At 39.8% G+C, this 20,968-nt stretch overlaps 1 protein-coding gene across 1 annotated transcript in view; it reads left to right on the top strand.

Annotated features, from left to right (window-relative positions):
* The first annotated feature begins 1,505 nt into the window (after positions 1–1,505).
* METTL7A (methyltransferase like 7A) overlaps positions 1,506–20,968 on the top strand; it is a 23,705-nt gene continuing 4,242 nt past the window's right edge. The window contains exon 1 of the mRNA XM_007937804.1: positions 1,506–2,003. Within this exon, the coding sequence (XP_007935995.1) occupies positions 1,506–2,003 (498 nt within the window). The remainder of the gene's footprint in view (positions 2,004–20,968) is intronic.

Genomic DNA, 20,968 nt, shown 5'->3' with positions numbered 1-20,968 from the left:
AACTGCTGTATGGAAAATGTAAACTTTCACCCAAACCACAATAAATTTTTTTGTTTTTTTTTAGTGGAGTAGACAAGATATTCACAAAAATGTGCCAAAAAAAAAAAACCCTTCCCTGCAGTCATGTTGATTTTGACTCACAGAGACCCCTCCTTGGGTTTCTGAGGCAGTATCTCTACAGAAATAGATTGCCCAATCTTCCTTCCGAGGAGTGGTTGGTGGGTTTGAACCACCAGCCTTCTGGTTAGCCGTCAAATGCCTTACACACTGCACCACAGTACATTCCTTGTATCCATCTCTCAGTTTTAAAAAGTAAATTGTTGTTGTTGTTATGTGCCATCCAGTTGGACCCGACTCATAGCGACCCCTCCTTGGGTTTCCGAGGCAGTATCACTAGGGAAGTAGATTGCCCCATCTTCCTTCCAAGGAGTAGCTGGTGGGTTTGAACCGCCAGCCTTCTGGTTAGCAGTCAAGTGTCTTAGCCACTATGCTACCAGAGCTCCTAAAAAGTAAATACTAGTATTATTTTTAAAAAAATGTCTGTGTTTCCCTGGTCACCCTAAAACCCAGGCTTTCTTGTTAAAAATAGGTGGATATTTGAAACTATATTCTGAATACTTTAGGGTGCCAAATGTGAATATTCTGGAAATTATTTTTATTTAAGCTGAATAGCATAGTTTGGCACAGGCTGAAGATTGAGACCAAAATTCTAAGGGAGAATTCGTGTGGACTATGAATGAGGAGACGGGCATGGCCTTTCACTTCTTTTTTAGAAACTAGGAGCTCCGGTTCCCAAGGAAGGTTGGGCAATCTACTTCCGGAGTGATACTGCCTAGGAAACCCAAGGAGGGTTCGCTGTGAGTCGGGTCCGACTCGATGGCACATAGCAACAGCAACAACAGGAGCTCTGGGGTGTAGTGCGTAAGGCATTTGACTGCCAGCCAGAAGGCTGGCGGTTCAAACCCACCAGCCACTCCTTGGAAGGAAGGCTTGATGGCAGTGAGGTTTATTTTATTTTTTTTAGGTGTGAGGAGTGAGGGAAGTGGGAACCCAGGGTGCTAGGAAGGGACCGTGTTGTGATAAACCAGACTCCACCCACAGATTCTGTTTCCGGTTTAGAGGTCATTAGACCACCGGAGTGAGAGTGCAAGGCCCTGTGCTGTAAAACGGTAGCAGGAAAATAACAGTAGTCTCCAAACCCAGAGAAGGTGAAGTACAAATAGATTTGGAAGACAGAAGTGTAATCAACTTTCCTTCTAAGGAGAAGTTGCAAACTTTTTCATTTTGCTTCTTAGAAACTAAGCTGAATCAACTTTTGCCAAACGTCTATTAATTGGGGAAAAATGGGCCTCTTGCCCATAGTTTGACTAGAGCTGCGTTTATCCAGGACAGCCAGTTCTTTTCTGCTCTGAAGCTGATTGGCTCTGGAGTGTGGCCAGAAACCTACGTCCTGCAATTAAAAGGGTCGGATCTCTCAGTGTTGTCGGTTTTTCTCTCCTGAAGTGATGGCGCTTGCGGTTCTCTTTCTGCGGCTGGCCGTCTGCATCCTGGCATTTCCTGTGTACCTACTGAACTTTCTGGGTATATGGAGCTGGATATGCAAAAAATTCTTCCCCTACTTCATGGCGAGGTTCACTGTGACGTACAATGAACAGATGGCGAGCAAGAAGCGGGAGCTTTTCAGCAACCTGCAGGAGTTTGCAGGCCCCTCCAGGAAGCTCTCCCTGCTGGAGGTGGGCTGTGGCACGGGGGCCAACTTCAAGTTCTACCCGCCTGGATGCAGGGTGACCTGTGTTGACCCCAACCCCAACTTTGAGAAGTTCTTGATCAAGAGCGTCGCAGAGAACCGACACCTGCAGTTCGAGCGTTTCGTGGTGGCTGCCGGTGAGAATATGCACCCAGTCGCCAGCGGCTCTGTGGATGTGGTGGTCTGCACCCTGGTCTTGTGCTCGGTGGAGAGCCAAGAGCAGCTCCTCCGAGAGGTGTGCAGAGTGCTGAGGCCGGTAAGTGAGGGAGTGACGAGAGGATTTTCAGCAGCCGCTATTAGTTTCAGATGAGCAGACATCCTGACTTAAAAAGTAAAAAACACACGGAGTTTGTTGATGGTAATGGAATATTTTGGAAAAGGGTATCAGTAATGGTGGTGCAACATGAAAAAATGTAATCAGTGTATTTGAATTGTAAATGTGGAAGACATTGTGTCGGCGAATGTTTTAGTGTGTATTTTCGCCACAATTTAAAAAGAAAAAAAAAAAAAAAACACTAGAAAAGAAACTGTAGGGTTGGAAAACCTTAAGAATGGGAAGGGAAAGCTATAGAGTGGAAAACAAGTTATAAAGGGAAAGATTGATAAATTTGAATATATAAAAAAGTAAAATTTCTGCAAGAGAAAAAAAGTGCTATGAACAGTTTATAAACAAACTTGTATTTGCCAGGAAATGATACACAAACTATTCCTTCATATTAAAAAAAAAAAACAACTACACTCGCTGCCGAGTCGATTGCGACTCATAACTACCCCCGTTGGGTTTCCGAGGCGGGGAGTCTCTACTGAAGTAGATTGTCGAGTGGCGCCGTGGCTGGTGGTTTTGAACCGCCAGTCTTCTGATTAGTAGTCAAATGCTTCAGGCACTACGGCACCAGAGTTCCTTTTATACTAAAAAACATTACAAATCAATAGGATTGATATCCTGATATATATATCAATAAGAAAAACACAGAGAAAAATGGGTGAAAAGAAGGAACAGAAATATGAATTTAAAATAGCCAATTATATGATAAAAATGTTCAACCTCACTCACAAAGAACAAATTAAAGCAACCTACCATTTTTATTTACTTATTGTCAGAGACTTTTAAGATCATTATGATGTTGGGACCGCACTCACAAAGAACAAATTAAAGCAACCTACCATTTTTATCTACTTATTGTCAGAGACTTTTAGGATCATTATGATGTTGGGACCAGTTTGGGGTAATGGACGCCCCCATGCACGTTGGAGGAAGTATAAAGTAGTATATATAATATACTACTATTATATGTGCTATTTCTCTGGAGGGTAATTTGATAATATCAAAATTTAAAGTGCACACATTCTTTTATCCAGCAATTATACTTCTAGGAATTATTCTACAAATGTACAAAAATTCATCCATATGTAGGATATGCATTACACAGTATTTATAATAGCACAAACTGGAAAGAGCCTAAATATCCATCAACAGCAGTGCATTGTCATGTAGTAACAAAGAATGAAAAAGGGGGGAAGAGTTATATATGCTGATTAAAAAAAAAACAAGAGATAATACTAAATGAGAAAACGCAGTCAAGGCACAGAATATTATGTAGGGTATAACCCCATGGGTGTGCAAAAGGAAGAGAATAAATATACATAGAGAGATACTAATTACTAATTCCTACGTAGCCACTCCTCGGAAGGAAGATGGGGCAATCTACTTCCGTAGTGATACTGCCTCGGAAACCCAAGGAGGGGTCTCTATGAGTCGGTCCGACTCCACGGCACATAACAACAACAATAACAACATAGCAATAAATTATATTAGCACCCACTGATTGAATAAAACACCTAATGACAAAATGTGAGCATGAATTTCAGTAATGCTTTTAATTGAATCTGTATTTTCATTCACTGTATTATTTACATTTCAATAACTAGGTGGATAGAGTTGGTTTTTTTTTTCCTTAATGGAAATGATAGACTATCCCTCTGGGGAATGTAACTGGATGAAGGGAAAGAAGGCGACTTACTTTAATTTTATACTTTTTGTGTAGTTTGAAATTTTGTATACCTTTTCACATATGAAGGAGCTCTTGTGGCCTAGTGGTTAAAGCATTTGGCTGCTAACCAAAACGTCAGCAGTTCAAACCCACCAGCCACACTGCAGGAGAACGATGAGGCAGTCTGCTTCTGTGAAGATTTACAGCCTTGGAAACCTTATAGGGCAGTTCCACTTTGTCCTATAGGGTCACTATGACTCAGAATTGACTCGATGGCAGTGGGTTTTTGTTTTGTTTCTTTGGTTTTCATGTATTGCTTTTATTATAAAACCTTATTTAATATAGTTTTATTATGTAATGTGTTTAGTGCTTGTATTCTACCAGCCAATTCATTGCACAGAGCCTAGGGTCTTTTTTTAAATTATTATTTTAGTAATTCTATTTTTATTTTTGCAGTGTTTCCTTCCCTCCCCTCCTACCCTCCTTGCCCCTGGTAAGCAACAAAGAAAGTTTCCTTCCATATATAAACCTTTCCTTGACTTTTTACAATAATGAACTGTGATTGACTTATTTCATTCACCATAATGTCCTCCAAGTTCATCCACGTTATGCGTTGTTTTGCAGATTGTACATTATTCTTTAGGGTTGCATAATATACGACGGTGTGTATGTACCATAGTTTGGTTATCCATTCTTCTGTTGATGGGCACCTAGGTTGTTTCCATCTTTCTGCTATTGTAAATAGTGCTGTGATGAACAGGTTGTTAGGTTGTTACATGCTGTCGAGTCAGACCTCACTCATAGCGACCCCTCCTTGGGTTTCCGAGGCAGTATCACTACGGAAGTGGATTGCCCAAGGTTCCTTCCGAGGAGTGGCTGGTGGGTTTGAACCATCAGCCTTCTGGTTAGTGATGAACATGGGTGTGCATATATGTGTTCTTGTCCTGGCTCTCACTTCGTTAGGACATATAGCTAGTAATGGGTTTGCTGGATCAAATGGTATTTCTAATTCCAATTTTTTAAGGAATCGCCATACTGCTTTCCACAGTGGTTGTATCATTTTACAATCCCACCAGCAGTGTATCAGAGTCCCAATCTCTCCACAACCTCGCCAGCATTATTATAAACATTATAAATAAAATTATAAATTTTCTATCTTGTTGAACTTTGCTATTAGTCTGGGGCAAGATGGTATCTTGTTGTTTTTATTGGCATCTCTCTAATGGCTAATGATCGTGAACATTTCTTCACTTGTTTGTTGGCCACCCACATATCCTCTTCAGTGAAGTGTCTATTGTCTTCTGCCCATTTTTGAATTGGATTGTTTGTCTTTTTGTTATTGAGGTGTTGGAGTTTTCTATAAATTTTAGAGATAAGTCCCTTGTCAGATATGTCATTGCCAGATATTTTTTCCCAATCTGTAGGTTCTCTTTGACTCTTTTGGAGAAGCCATTGGAAGAACATAAATATTTAATTTTTAGAAGGTCCCATTCTAGTTTATCTTCTGTTTGTGCATTTTGAGTTATGCTTGATAGTCTATTTATGCCATATATTAGGGCCCCTAAATATGCCCCTAGTTTTTCCTTGAGAAACTTTATAGTTTTAGGTTTCACATTTAAGTCTTTGATGCAGCTGGAGTTAATTTTTGTATATGGTGTGAGGTACAGATCTTGTTTCATTTTTCTGCAAATAGATATCCAGTTTTACCAACACCATTTGTTAAAGAGACCGTCTCTTCCCCATGTAATGGATTTCAGCCCTTTGTCAAAAATCAGCTGACCATAGGTCAGTGGATCTATTTCTGGGTTCTCAGTTCTGTTCCACTGGTCTATGTGTCTGTTGTTGTACCAATACCAGACTATTTTGACTACTGTGGCTGTGTAGTGGGTTTTGAGATCAGGTAGTGTGAGACCTCCTTTGTTCTTCTTCAATAGTGGTTTGCTTATCCGAGGTCTCTTTCCTTTCCATATAAAATTAGTGATTGGTTTTTCCATATCCTTGAAGAATGTTGATGGGATCTGGATTGGGATTGCATTGAATGTATAGATTGCTTTGAGTAGTATTGACATTTTCACAATGTTCAATCTTCCTATTCACGAGCATGGTATGTTCTTCCATTTACGTAGATCTCTTACGGTTTCTTGAAGTATTGTTTTGTAGCTTTCTTTGTACAGGTCTTTTGTGTCCTTGGCAAGATTTATTCCCAAGTATTTAAATTTTTTTGGTAGTTATTGTAAATGGTATTGATTTCTGTGTTTCCTTTTCAGCAACCTCTTTGCTGGTGTAGAGGAATCCAACTGATTTTTGTATGTTGATCTTATATCCTGCTCTATGCTAAATCTCTCAATTAGTTCCAGTAGTTTTTTGTTGAATCTCTTGGGTTTTCTATGTATAGGATCATATCACCAGCAAACAGGGATAGTTTGACTTCTTCCTTACTAATTTGAATGCCTTTGATTTCCCTTTCTTGCCTTATGGCCCTGGCTAGGACTTCCAGTACAATGTTGAATAGAAGTGATGATACAGGGAATCCTTGTCTGGTTCCCATCCACGAGGGGAGTGGTTTCAGTCTCTCTCCATTGAAAATAACGTTGGCTGTTGGTTTTGCATATGCCGTTTATTATGTTGAGGAATGTCCCTTCTCCTATTTTTCTGAGAGTGTTTATCAGGAATGGGTGTTGGGTTTTATCAAATGCCTTTACTACATCAATTGATATGATCATGTGGTTTTTTTCCATTCTTTCATTTATGTGATGGATGATGTTGATTGTTTTTCTAATACTGAACCATCCTTTCATACCTGGTATGAACCACTTGGTTATAGTGTATTATTTTTTGGGTATGTTCTTGGAGTCTGTTGTTGTTGTTGTTGTTATGTGCCGTCGAGTCAAACCTGACTCATAGCGACCCCTCCTTGGGTTTCCGAGGCAGTATCACTACGGAAGTAGGATTGCCTAACCTTCCTTCCGAGGAGTGGCTGGTGGGTTTGAACCGCCAACCTTCTGGTTAGCAGTCAAGTGCCTTAGGCACTATGCTACCAGAGCTCCTATAGTTCTTCATAGTGTCCTGATATTATCCTTTTAATTTATGTTGGTTCTGTTGTGACATCGCCCAGTTCCTTTCTTATTCATGTTATTTGTATTCTTTCCCTCTTTTCTTTTGTTAAACTTGCCAGTGGTTTGTCAATTTATTAATCTTTTCAAAAAACCAACTTCTAGTTTTGTTGATTTTTTTCTATTATCTTTCTATTTTCTGTTTCATTGATTTCTGCTCAAATCTTTATTATTTCTTTCCTTCTGGTGACTTGGCTTTTTTTGCTGTTCTTTTACTAATTGTTGGAGATGTTGGGTTAAGGTTTTGGATGTTTCTTCTTTTTTGATGTGTGCATTAATTGCTGTAAATTGGCCTCTGATAACTGCTTTTGCTGTGTCCCAAAGATTTTGGTAGGTTGTGTTTTCATTCTTGTTTGATTCCAGGAATTTTTTAATTTCATTTTTTATTTCCTCTTTTACCCAGTCATCCTTACGGAGGGTGTTGTTCAGCTTCCATGTGTTTGCTCCTTTGCTGGTGATCTTCTTGTTGATTGCTAATTTTATAGCATTGTGATCTGAAAAGATGCTTTGTAGTATTTCAATATTTTTGAATTTATTAAGGCTTGCTTTATGGCCTAAAATATTGTCTATCCTGGAAGGTGTTCCATGTGCACTGGAAAAGAATGTACATTGTGCTGTTGTTGGGTGAAATGCTCTGTAGATTTCTGTAAGGTCAAGTTGGTGTTTAGTTCTTCTGCATCTTTGTTGAGTTTCTTCCTAGTTGTTCTATCTTTGATTGAAAGTGGTGTATTAAAGTCTCCCACTATGACTGGGGTGTCATCTATTTGCCTTTTCAATTCTGTTAAAGTCTGATTTATGTATTTTAGGGCTCTTTCATTGGGTCCATAGATATTTATTATGGTTATGTCCTCTTATTCAGTTGATCCTTTAATCTTTATATAATGTCCTTCCTTGTCTCTTGTGGTGGTTTTTGTCTTAAAGTCAATTTTATCAGAAATTAATATTGCCACTCCTGTTCTTTGTGGTTGCCATTTGCTTGATAAATCATTTTCCAACCTTTGATTTTTAGTCTGTTTATGTCTTTGTCTCTAAGGTATGTCTCTTGTAGACGGCATATTGATGGATTATGTTTTCTTACCCAGTCTGCAACTCTCCATCTCTTGAGTGGTACATTTAATCCATTGACATTCAGTGTAATTATTGACAAGTATGAATTTGTTGCTGTCATTTTGTTATGTGTTTTATCGTGGGGTTACTGATTTCTTTGTGTTCCATGTAATTTTCTGTGCTGACCTCATTTTGTTTATGAATTGTGTTATCACTTCCTTCATTGCTATTGTTTTAGTATTTGCTAATTATTTGTACTTGTTCTATTTATCATTTTGATGTGAAGGTTTATTATTTTTCTTTGAGGCTGCTACACTGTGATTTATAATTTTCTTCCCAAGTTTAGAACAGTCCATTCTATTTTGCAGTTGTCTAGACATTCTTACCATTTAGAAGTTCTGTAACTATCCAGTTTTTTCCCTCTTTTTGATTTATAGTTGTCCTCATTTTTCAATTGATGTCTCTGATTCCCTGTTTACAATCTTGTAGGCTTATTTACTTTGGATACTTCCATAACTGCGCTGGTATCTGGGTTATGTCATCATGTGTGTTAATGGTCAGTTTTTGTTTGCTATTGTTGGTTCTCTGTCCAAAGGACTCCCTTTAGCATCTCTTGTAACGTTGATACGGTTTTAACAAATTCCCTTAATTTCTGCTTTTCTGGAAATGTTCTAATTTCACCATCATATTTGAGGGACAATTTTGCCAGGTATATAATTCTTACTTGGATATTTTTTTCTTTCAGGGTTTTGTATATACCATCCCATTGCCTTCTCATCTGCAGTTTCTGCCGAGAAATCAGAGCTTAGCCTTATTGGTTGACCTTTGTAGGTAACTTTTCGTTTTTCTCGTGCTGCTTTCAGGATTCTTTCTTTTTCTTTGGTTTTGGTGAGTTAGAGGATGATATGTCTTGGTGATTTTCTTTTGAGGTCTGTCCTGTTTGGGGTTTGTTGAACTTCTTGAATGGATGTATTGTCATGTTTCATCATATCAGGGAAATTCTCTTCCAACAAATCTTTGACAATTTTCTCTGTGGTTTTGTCTCTTCCTGTTCTGGAATTCTAATTAGACATAGGTCGTTCTTTCTGATGGTATCCCACATGAACCTTAGGCTTTCTTCTTCTTTTTTTGTTTTTTTTAAATGCATTTTATTGAAATATAATTTATGTACAGTAAAATACACAAAACTAAAGTGACATGGGTCAATGCTTTTTTTTTTTTTTGCAGTGTTCCCTCCCCTCCCCTTACACCCCTGGTAACCAATAAAGAAAGTTTCCTTCCATAGATAAACCTTTCCTTGACTTTTTAAAATAGTGAACTAATACTGTATTTGTCCTTCTGTGATTGACTTATTTCACTCAGCATAATATCCTTCAAGTTCATCTATGCTTTGCGGTGTTTTGAAGATTCTTCATTATTCTTTAGTGTTGCATATACTGTTCCATTGTGTGTATATACCCTAGTTTGGTTATCCATTCTTCTGTTGATGACCACATGAGTTTTTTCCATCTTTTGGCCATTGTAAATAGTGCTGCAATGAACATGGGTGTGCATATATCTGTTGTCCTGGTTTTCATTTCTTTAGGATATATACCTAGTAATAGGATTGATGGGTCAGATGGTATTTCCAATTCCAGCTTTTTAAGGAATCACCATACTGCTTTCCACAGTAGTTGTATCATTTTACAGTCCCACCAGCAGTGTATGAGAGTCCTAATCTCTCCATATCCTTGCCAGCATTTGTTATTTTCTGTCTTGTTGAACTTTGCCATTAGTGCTGGGGTGAGATGGTATCTCGTTCTTGTTTTGATTGGCATCTCTCGAATGGCTAATGATCGTGTATTTGCTGGCTGCCTGAATATCCTCTTTGGTGAAGTCTCTATTCATGTCTTCTGCCCATTTTTATATTGGATTATTAATCATTTTGTTGTTGAAGTGTTGGAGTGTTCTATAAATTTTAGAGATAAGACCCTTGTCAGATATGTAATTTTCGACAAGTATGAATTTGTTGCTGTCATTTTGTTATGTGCTTTTTTGTGGTGTTGATTTCTTTGTTCCATGTAATTTTCTGTGCTGAGCTCATTTTGCTTATTAATCATGTTATCACTTCTTTTGTTGCTGTTGTTTTAGTATTTGCTAAATATTTCTGCTGGTCGTCTTTTATTTTGATATGAAAGTTTATCATTTTTCTTTGAGGTTACCCTGTGATTTATAGTTTTCTTCCCAAGTTTAGAACAGTCTGTTCTATCCTATAGTTGTCTTGACTTCCCTACCATTTAGTGCCTAAGACACTTGACAGCTAACCACAAGACTGGCAGTTCAAACCCACCAGCCATTCCTCAGAAAGAAGGTTGGGCAATCTACTTCCATAGTGATACTGCCTCAGAAACCCAAGGAGGGGTCACTATGAGTCAGGTCCAATTCAACGGCACATAACAACAACAACATAACTACACAATTTTTTCCCTCGTTTTGATTTGTAGTTGTCCTCATTTTTCAATTGATGTCTCTTGTTCCCTGTTTACAATCCTGTATGCTTACTTACTTTGGATACTTCTATCACTGGGTTGGTTTCTGAGTTATGTCATCATGTGTGTTAATGGTCAGTTGTTTGCTGTTTTTGGTTCTCTGTCCAAAGGACTCCCTTCAGCATCTCTTGTAAAGGTGGTCTGGTTTTAACAAATCCCTTTTAATTTCTGCTTATTTGAAAATCTCCTAATTTCACCATCATATTTGAGGAACAATTCTGCTAGGTATATAATTCTTGGTTGGAAATATTTCTCTTTCAGGGTTTTATATATACCATCCCATTGTCCTCTTACCTGCATGGTTTCTGCTGAGAGATCTGAGGTCAGTCTTATTGGTTGCCCCTTGTAGATAACTTTTTGTTTTTCCCATGCTGCTTTCAGGACTCTTTTTTTGTCTTTGTTTTTGGTGAGTTTGATGATGATATATCTTGGTGATCTTCTTTTGGGGTCTATCCTGTTTGGGGTTTGTTGGACTTCTTGAGTGGATATATTCTCATCTTTCATCATACCAGGAAAATGCTCTTCGAATAAATCTTCCACAATTTTTTCTGTGGTTTTATTTGTCTCTTCCTGTTCTGGAATGCCAATTACACATAGGTTATTCCTTTTGATGGTATCCCACATGAACCTTAGGCTTTCTTCATTTTGTTTTGATCTTTTATCTGATTGATCCCTTGAAGTGTTGAGGTATTTGTCTTCCATCTCACTAATCCTGTCTTCCATTGATTCAGTTCTACTCCTTTGCCCATTCAATGTGTTATCTATTTATGAGAATTTGTTACTAATCTTCTGGATTTCTATCTGTAGATTTTGTATCATTTCTAATTTTTCATTTATTTGGTCATTTTTTTCTTTTGTTGTCTTCCAAATTGTTTTAGAGTTTTCTCTGTGTTTTCCTCAATTTTGTCAGTGCTTTCCTTTATCTGTCTCTGAATCTGTTGAAGGTACCTAAATATAATTCTTTTGAGTTCCTTACCAGGGAGTTCCAATGCTCCTTCTTCCTCAGGAATGTGTTCTGGGCCTATATCCCGGTCCCTTGTTTCTCCTGCTTTATCTTGTTTCTTTCCATGGTCTGTGATGGTCTGTTGTCTCCGAGACATTGTGACACTTTTGTGTTTATATTTAATTGGTGATTGTATTTTAGAGTGATTTTTCCAAGATTTTCATTTTCTTTGTTTTGTTTGGATGTATCTGAGTAAGCAGGGTACTGTGTTCCTCTATTTGGTAGTTGGCAGCACTTATGCACTCACCACCTGTCTCCTTTCCAGTCATCAGTTTCCCACCATGCTATCTTTGGCAAGCAGAGCCTATTTTTAGGTCTCTGGAATCTGAAAGAGAATGCTGTCACTTTAAATATCCAAGATGGCTGCCACTTGTAAATAGTCAAAATGGCTGTGAACTCTGGACAGCCAAAAGTGAACAGCTCAGTTTTTTTCCTTCTTTGCTGTTTCCCTTTTCAGTTGTCAGCTACCCCTTGGTAAGCAGGGCCAATTTTTAGGTTAATTATCAGGTCCTAACACCACTTGGAAATATTCAGACTGTCTGTACCATCAGGACAGCTGACAGTCTGCAACTCCATTTGTCTCCTTACTCACTGTTCTCATTCAGGTTCTTCTACTATTGATGTTTAATCCACTTCTGTATCCTTCCTTTCAAAGCTCAGGTTCCAGGATTCTCTTCTGAATCCATGTCAGTTGGTTTCTCTTTTCTTTGTTGAAGAGGGTCTGTGTAGCTTTTCTGCCTATTCCACTCTTTTACTGGAAGCCTGATCTGGTCTTTTTTTTTTTTTTAACTGTGGTTTGGATGAAAGTTTACAGAGCAACTTGGTTTTCTACTCAACAGTCCATACACATTCTGTTTTTTGACTTTTACTGCAGTCCCCACATTGTAACACAGTGCTTCTTCCCATGTCCTCCCTGCTCCCATCCCTTCCCTTCATCCTTTCTTTTCTGCCCATTCCCTCCCATCTTCCTAGCTCTATCCCTGGGAAAATGTTATTCTCTTGATCTCATATGCTTGATTGTTCTAATGAGTACATACCCTCCTGATATGATTGTTCACCTTATAGGCCTATCTATTATTTGCCTGATAGTTGAGACATAGGGCTTAAGTTCAGTTCCTAGCTTGAAGGGTGTCTAAGGGCCGTACTCTTGGGGGCTCCACCAGTCTTTATCAGACCTGTAAGCCTGGTCTTTTTTTATGATTTTGAGTTTTGTTCCACATTTCCCCCTACTCTATCCAGGACCTTTTATTGTGATCCCTTTCAGAGCAGTCAGCAGTGGTAACCAGACATCTAGTTCTTCTGGTGTCAGTGTGGAGGCTGGTGTTCATGTGCTCCATTACTCCTTTGGAGTAATGGTGTGCCTGGGGTCTTAAAAGCTTTCAAATGGCCTTCCAAGGCACAACTGGTCTCTATTGTTTAGAGCAACAGAGGAAGAATAAGAGTCAGGAATAGGAGGAGGATATGAAATGTGTAGCTTATTGCCTCCATGTATAGCTGCCTCCTTTGCCATGAGACCAGAACCGGATGGTGCCTGGCTACTATCATGAAACGTTTTGATCAAATATTCTATAGAGGAATCCTGATTAAAAGGGGGAAATGCAGAACAGAATTTCACATTCTTATGGACTTCAGAATTTCTGGAGTCAGTGGGGGCTTGGTGAACTCCTAAATCTGTTGCTCTGAGATAATCTTTAAACCTTAAACCAAAAATATCCCCTGAAGTCTTTTTAAAATCAAACAATAGTTTAACTTAACTAGTAAGGAATGTGCTTTGAGCATTGTGCTCTCTTAAGATCTATCTATGTGGGATCAAATCGAGAACAGCAACTCAAAAGATTAGATAGAATCCTTAGGAGGCAGCCAGTTTAAGTTAATGGAGAAGGAACAACTCAGAGAAGAAAGATGAGAATAGTAACACAACTTGAAGAATGTGATCAGTGTCACTGAATTGTACATGGAGAAACTGTTGAGTTGGTGTATGTTTTGCTGGGTATATTCTTTTTTTTTTCCTAATTTTATAGTGATTTAGGTGAAAGTTTACAGAGCAAATTCGTCTTCCATACAGCAGCTCACATGCACTTTGTCTCATGACTGCAGTTTCCCACAATGCAACAGTTCCCCTCCCACTTCTTCCCTATAGCTACCTCTTCCCTGTGTCCTTCCCTCCCATGCACTCCTGCCCCCTGAGCTGTCTCCCTGTGCATACACAGCCCTTCTTTCTCCCATGATTGTCCTCTCCAAGGAGTGTATCTATCTAATATAAATGTTCAGCTCATATGCCTGTCTTTTGTTTGCCAGTTGAGCTTGATGTCCCTTGTGCCCATGGTCCCAAGCCCACAGGTTCAACTACTTGCTCCCTCTGGGTAGCTGGCTGTGACCAAGAAGTGACTACAACCTTGTCCCTTGTCAGCTCTAGTATATACCTGGAAATTCTCACAGAACATACCAGTATACTCGTAGAAACATTGTCTGCCAACTGCTGAGCATATTCTTAATAACAACAACAAAATAAATAAAAATGTTTTAAAAAGTGAAGGAAAAGCCATTGGCATAACACACCACACAAAACATTGTTCCATCTCCAACTTTGTCGAGTAGTGACTAGGATCTTAAAAGCTTACAGGCAGCCATCTAGATGCAACGATGGGTCTCTCCTCGTCTGGAGCAAAGAAGAATGAAGAAAACCAAAGATTCATGGAAACAATTAGTCCAAGTGACTGGTACACCATGCGATCCTCAGCCTGTACTACTGTGAGACCAGAAGAACTAGATGGTGCCTGGCTACCATTGTCAGCCATTCAGAGGGGGATCTATGTCGGAGATACTGGATAGAGTGGGAGAACAATGTGGAACAAAACTCAAAATCATTAAAAAAAAAGGGGGGGGGGGACCAGGTTTGCTGGTCTGATAGAGCCTGATGGAACCATTGAGACTATGGCCCCTAGCTGCCCTTCAGGTCTAGAATTGAACCCACACCGGTGGCTTCCAGCCAAGCAAAAGACAGGCATATGAGGTGAACATTTACACTAGGCAGATACACTGCTTGGAGAGAAAAATCATGGGAGAATAGAAGGACTGTGTATGCACAGGGAGACAGCTTAGGGGGCAGGAGTGTATGGAGGGAAGGACATAGGGAAGAGATAACTATTGGCATGAAGTGGGAGGGGAGCTGTTGCATTGGCGTAAATTTTAGTCAATGTCATGAGACAAAGTGTATGTGAACTGCTGAATGGAAAGTGAATTTGCTCTGTAAACTTTCACTGAAATCACAATAAAATTTAAAAAAAAAAAGTGAAGGAAAAGAATAGTTTTATTCTGAACAATGTTGAATATACCAAAAGTGTGGCTATCTTAACATTTAAATTTACTGTTTGATGAGAAAAGGATGTTGTGTAAGCCCCAGTTTTATTTTTTAATAGGGGAAGTTCCTCAGAAAGAAAGGAACTGGGAGATAGGGCTTAGCAGTAATAATATAATCCTCTTTGGCTCAGAGTCCCTGGGTGGTGCAAATGATTAAGACATTTGGCTGCTAACTGAAAGGTTGGAGGTTTGAGTTCACCTAGAGGTGAGAGGCCTGGTGACCTGCTTCCAAACAGACAGCTACTGGGAACCCTGTGGAGCATGACTCGACTGACACACTCGACTGACACACATGGGGTCACACTCGACTGACACACATGGGTCGCCACGAGTCAAAGCAACTCTGTGGCAATTTGTTTTCTGGTCTTTTGCTCAAGGATAGGAAAGTATCAAAGTAGTAAATTAAAAAGAATTGGTTCTTATAACCAAATGCTGGATTCTTTTATCCTGTGTCCTCAGACTGGGCATGAACTGGACACAGATGTTTTGTTCACAGTGTTAATAATCTTACAGCACCCTTGCAAGGTAGGTAATTGCTGTCTCTGTCTTATACTACTTATAAGACATATAACTATTAAGGAGATTGTGGTAGTTCTGTTTGTGTGTCAACTTGTCAGGGCCTGGTTGAGTGGCTGGGCAGCTGGTGGTAGTTATTCCCTATCATGACACTGGCAATCAACTCCATGGTGGGATCTACCACAAGCAGCTGAGTAGCTGCCTTTGGAATGTGGTCTGCTTACTGTTTATAAGGAGAAGCCTTGGAATGGTCTCTAGCAGACAGCATGCTTGGACACTGTATGTAGCCATGTCATTGCTCAGCAGCCTGCCATGCTCTGCCAACCTTGGGACTTAAAATGAACTTAAGTTAATGGCCTGCTGTGTGGTTTGGTAACATTGGGATCGTGCCATTTTATTTGTCAACCTTGGGCTTCTCAGCCTCAGCAGCCAGCAGCTGAGTGAAGAAAAGCCTCTAGCTCCAGTGGGCCAGGAGCTGGAGGCAGAGCTGAACCCCAAGGCTGAGAGGCTTTCACCCAGCCCCTAGAACCTGGCACTTTGAACTTGGACTTAAAGCCTCCAGATTGTAAGAATAAACTCCTGTTTGTTAAGCCATGCCATTTGTGGTATGTTCCTGTCAGAGTGGCACTAGGCAACAGGAGCAGAGATCATACTCTTGGCAGTCTTTTTTAGTGGCTCTGAAGCATCCGCTTTCTGCTGGTTACCAGAAGTTTTGTTACATTCTCACTTAACCTTCACCAACAAACCATTGAAACAGGTACAGTGAAAACTGTGAGAGCCAGAACTCAGTGGGTCTGCCTTGTTTTTCTAGGTCTGAAAGTCTTCTGCTTTTGACAAGGTACAGTCTTACCACTTTTCTATTGCTTGTTTGCACAGCAAATACTTTAATTTTCCTTCTCTGACACGTTTCTGCCTTACACAGGTTCCTGCTTTCACGGGTTTTACTGTATTATCTTCAAGTAAGGAAACAGACTCAGAGAGGTTAAGAGACTTTCCCAAAGTTACACAGCTAATAAGTCTGAGTCTCAGCACTATACCACCGTGCTTGTTATTGGACTTCAACATTTCTGCCGCCTTTGCTGGCTGCTTTCCCTCTGCCAACCCTTAAACACTGGGATTCCTTTCTTGGCTCCATTTAACTTATATGCATTTCATGGGCAAGCCCAAGCAGCCCCCAACGTTTTCAGTCACCACGTATACATAGTTGGAGTCCAAATCTAACACCTAGCCCAGGCCTCTCTTCTTAACTCAAGCCCTCACATCCAGTGGCTCACATGCATCTCCAGCTTAACATGTACCATGGAGCGCAGCACCCTGCCCCATACCTGCCTGTCCTCCATTATTTCCTGTCTCCTGTCCTATTCTGTAGGAATTCTATTCTTCTTCTTCTTTTTTTTTAATCTAATAGTGTTCCCTCCCCTCCCCTCCCACCCCTGGTAACCAACAAAGAAAATTCTATCCTTTACTTTTCTTTTTAAATCACAAAATTCCAAGTTTTCCAGTCCTAAACATAGATCAGCATTTACCCATATAATTTTGGGGACCTCAGTCTCTAAGCTTTCTACCTGGGGTAGCCAAGACTAGGATAGCTAGAAGATGCTGAGAAAAGTGGGGCAGTTGTCATGATTTTTTGGAAGTGATTGTCCTGTCTGGTCCCTTCCTCCCTAACCCTTCAGAGGCTAGACAGGTAGAAAACTTCTGAAGATTTCCCTAATAACATGTAGTTTCTACTGTGCCTTTATTATTATTATTATTGTGATTTGGGTGAAAGTTTACATAGCAAATTCACTTTCCGTATAGCAGTTCACATATACTTTGTCTCAGTTTCCCACAATGCAACAGCTCCCCTCCCACTTCCTCCCCATAGTCACCTCTTCCCTGTGTGCTTCCCTCCATGCACTCCTGCCCCCTGAGCTGTCTCCCTGTGCATACACAGCCCTTCTGTTCTCCCATGATACTGTGCCTACTGTTGACCTATGGTCTCAGGTAGTGCACAACTTAGGACAGGGTTCTGTCCCAACGACTCTGCTGTAAGTCAAGTATCTCTCTCTTTGTTTTTTTAGTTTTCATTATCATTTGCCTTTAATTATTAGCATCTTTATAAATTCCATCTTTATTTGTCTTTAGTGGTTAGAAACATTACAAGTAAACTTACAGATGTATTTTAATTTTAATACATACCTACATACATAAAAAAATACTCAAACCCTAAAAATTTAACAATGATGAAAAGTTGAACCACTAAGCATTTTGTCAACTGCAGTAATAACTCCACATGTGGAAGGTTCTAGATTATCCCATAATGAGGATAACGTTTGTAGTCAGAAAATGAGTGAGCGTTGTCTATATGGTCTTTGGCTGTTTTCCTTCATATATTTCACAGTAACATCTCACTGCTTCCTGAATATACTCGACTTTAGCTAAATGATCAGCATTTGGGTCCATGTTTTCAAGCAACTGAAGCCCAAGTTAGTTTAGAAAAGACTTCAGCTAATCTTTTCACTGAGAAATTTTTTGACAACTTCTCTCCTTCCTCTTCCTCATAATTTCTTTCTTCTCCAAAATCCAGTAAATCCTGATCCGTCAATTCTCTTATGATCTATGAGCCATTCTATATCAGCAATATCAGTTCTAAATTCAGTGTTCTTGCCATATGGACGATTTTTCCACCAAACCCTTCCATCATATTATCCTGATCAGATGCTTAGACCATGTTTACATAACTCGACGATTTTTCCCATGTCCCTACTTGCATTTCCCCATTAACTTCTTCACAGGAAAATGCAGTGTTGCAGCCTACTATATGGCAGTGTTTGGAACAGCAGTAAATCATAAAATGAAACATCTGCGATTAATCATCTGAGAATGATAATATCACCAAATTATATGTTGCAACATTGTATGCAGTACGTAATACTGACAATAAAATAAACAAGCTCAGTGCCATTGAGTTGATTCCAACTCATAGTGACCTTCATTGGGCTTTTGAGGTGGTAAATCTTTACAGAAGTAGATTGCCTCATCTTCCATTCGTGGAGCGACTGGTGGGTTTGAACCACCAACTTTCTAGTTAGCAGTCAGATGCCTTAGGCACGTGTCACCAGAGCGCCTACTAAAAAATAAGATGTTAAAGAAAAAAGAAGAAGTAGTTATAAGTGCAGTTCATGGTAACTCAAGTATGTCTTAAGTGGGGACCACCTATATAGGACTGTCCCAGATGAACATAGCAGTTACTAATTCCTACAGAAAAATCAAACTCACTGCTGTCTGGTCAAACTTGACTCATAGCGACCCCTCCTTGGGTTTCCAAGGCGGTGTCACTACAGAAGTAGATTGCCCAAACTTCTTTCCGAGGAGTGGCTGGTGGCTTCTGGTTAGCAGTCAAATGCCTTAAGCACTATGCCACCAGAGCTCCTAATTCCTACATAGCAGTGATTTATATGTAAACCAAACCAAACTCACTGCCCTCAAGTTGGATCTGACTCATAGCGACCCTTCCTTGGGTTTCTGATGCAGTGTCACTACAGAAGTAGCTTGACCAATCTTCCTTCTGAGGAGTAGCTGGTGGGTTTGAACCGCCAGCCTTCTGGTTAGCAGTCAGATGCTGTAGGCACTACGCCACCAGAGCTCCCAATCTATACTTAGCATCCACTGACTGAATAAAATATCTAATGACAAAATGTTACCATGAATTCAGTATTGCTTTTAGATGGATCTGTATTTACATTAATGACATCATTTACATGCTTCTAAAAAATGATACAAATGCATGAGGCATGATCTTCAATTTCAAGGCAATGCTTGGTGTGGGTTCAGACTCCCCTGAGGGAGAATTCTATGGTTCTCTTACAGAGTTACAAGACAGAGCCTGACGGCAACTTTTAGCTGAGTTAAAAGGTTTTTAACATAACATAAAAGAAGTAAAAGTAAACACATTGTTTAAGTCAAATTAAAAAGCAAACCACAGACGGGAAAATATTTGGAGTGTGTAGGCATACCACGTTTTATTTCTTCACATGATTGTGCTTCACAGATACTGCATTTTTTTTTTACAAATTGAAGGTTCGTGACCACCCCCTGAGTCGAGCAAGTCTATTGGCATCATTTTTCCAACAGCATATGCTAATTTCGTGTCTCTATGTCATATTTTTGCATACTTAATAAACTATTTGGCTGCTAACCAGAAGGTCAGCAGTTCAAACCCACCAGCAGCTGCTCCACAGGAGGAAGATGAGGCAGTCTACTTCCATAACGATTTACATCCTTGGAAGTCTAATCAGGATCGCTATGCATTGGCATCGGCTCAATGGCAGTGGGTTGTAGTATAAATATAAGTTTTATATGCAGTGGAAAGTTTTAAAACTACCTGTGACTGGCTCTATTGAAATTTTCACTTTATTGCTGTGGGCTGGAACCAAACCTGTAATATCTCCGAGATATGCCTGCACATAGTCTTATTATAAAGTAAAAGCCTTTACTAATCAGTAAGGAAAAACCAACACCCATTGTAACAGGGGACATCAACCTCAATTAGCATAACATACTACACAAAAACATTGTTATTATTCCTACTTTCATGAGTAGCGACTGGGATCTTAAAAGCTTAGAAGCAGACACCTAGATGCAATGATGGATCTCTCCTCGTCAGAGCAAAGAAGAATGAAGAAAACCAAAGACACATGGAAACAATTAGTCCAAGGGACTGGTACACCATGCAGTCCTCAGCCTATATGACCATGAGACCAGAAGAACTAGATGGTGCCCAGCTGCCACTGTCAACACTCAGAGGGAGATGTGTAGGAGATCCTGGATAGAGTGGGAGAACTACGTGGAACAAGACTCAAAATCATAAAAAAAAAAAAAAAAAGACCAGGTTTGCTGGTCTGATAGAGCTTGGTGAGACCACTGAGACTGTGACCCGTAGCTACTCTTTAGGTCTGGAATTGAACTCACTCCTGTGGTGTCCAGCCAAACGATAGATAGGCATATGGACTGAACATTTCCATCAGGTAGATACACTTCCTGAAGCCATCAATCATGGGAGAATAGAAGGGCAGTGTGTGCACGAAGAGACAGCTCAGGGGGCAGGAGTGCATGGGAGGGAAGGACACAGGGAAGAGGTAACTATGGGGAGGAAGTGGGAAGAGCTGTTACATTGTGGGAAATTGCAGTGAATGTCATGAGACAGTATATGTGAGCTGCTGTATGGAAAATGAATCTGTTCTATAAACTTTCACCCAAATCACAATAAAAATTTTAAAACCCAGCACCCCTATGAGAAAACTGGTTAAGTATATATAAACAGAGATCAGAGAAGAAAAAATCCAACCAACCAATAAGCTTTTGTAAAACACTTGATATGTAATTTAAAATATTACAGATAGACACATTTTTAAAATGAAATACTGTTTTTTAAAAGAGACAAATTGACCAAAATAGGGAAAAACCCATGTTGATAGGGGTGTATGTCCAGGAGCAAGGTAAGCACGGGCGTAGCACAGAGTAGCAGGCCGAAAGAGCAGGAGAAAGGGGTAAAACCCAGTCACTAGTGCTCAGACGGCTCCCTTGCTACCATCCCGAGAGCAAGGTAAGCACGGGCGGGCTGGTGCTTACTCACTGATCTGCACTGAACACTTTCCCTTGTTACCCTCCCGAGAGGGACC

Source organism: Orycteropus afer, unplaced genomic scaffold, assembly GCF_000298275.1.
Source record: "Orycteropus afer afer isolate SDZICR_OR568_19922 unplaced genomic scaffold, OryAfe1.0 scaffold00045, whole genome shotgun sequence".
Classification (NCBI taxonomy): Eukaryota; Metazoa; Chordata; class Mammalia; order Tubulidentata; family Orycteropodidae; genus Orycteropus; species Orycteropus afer.
Note: the sequence above shows the minus strand (reverse complement) of the source record. Positions and strands in the feature narration are given on the sequence as shown.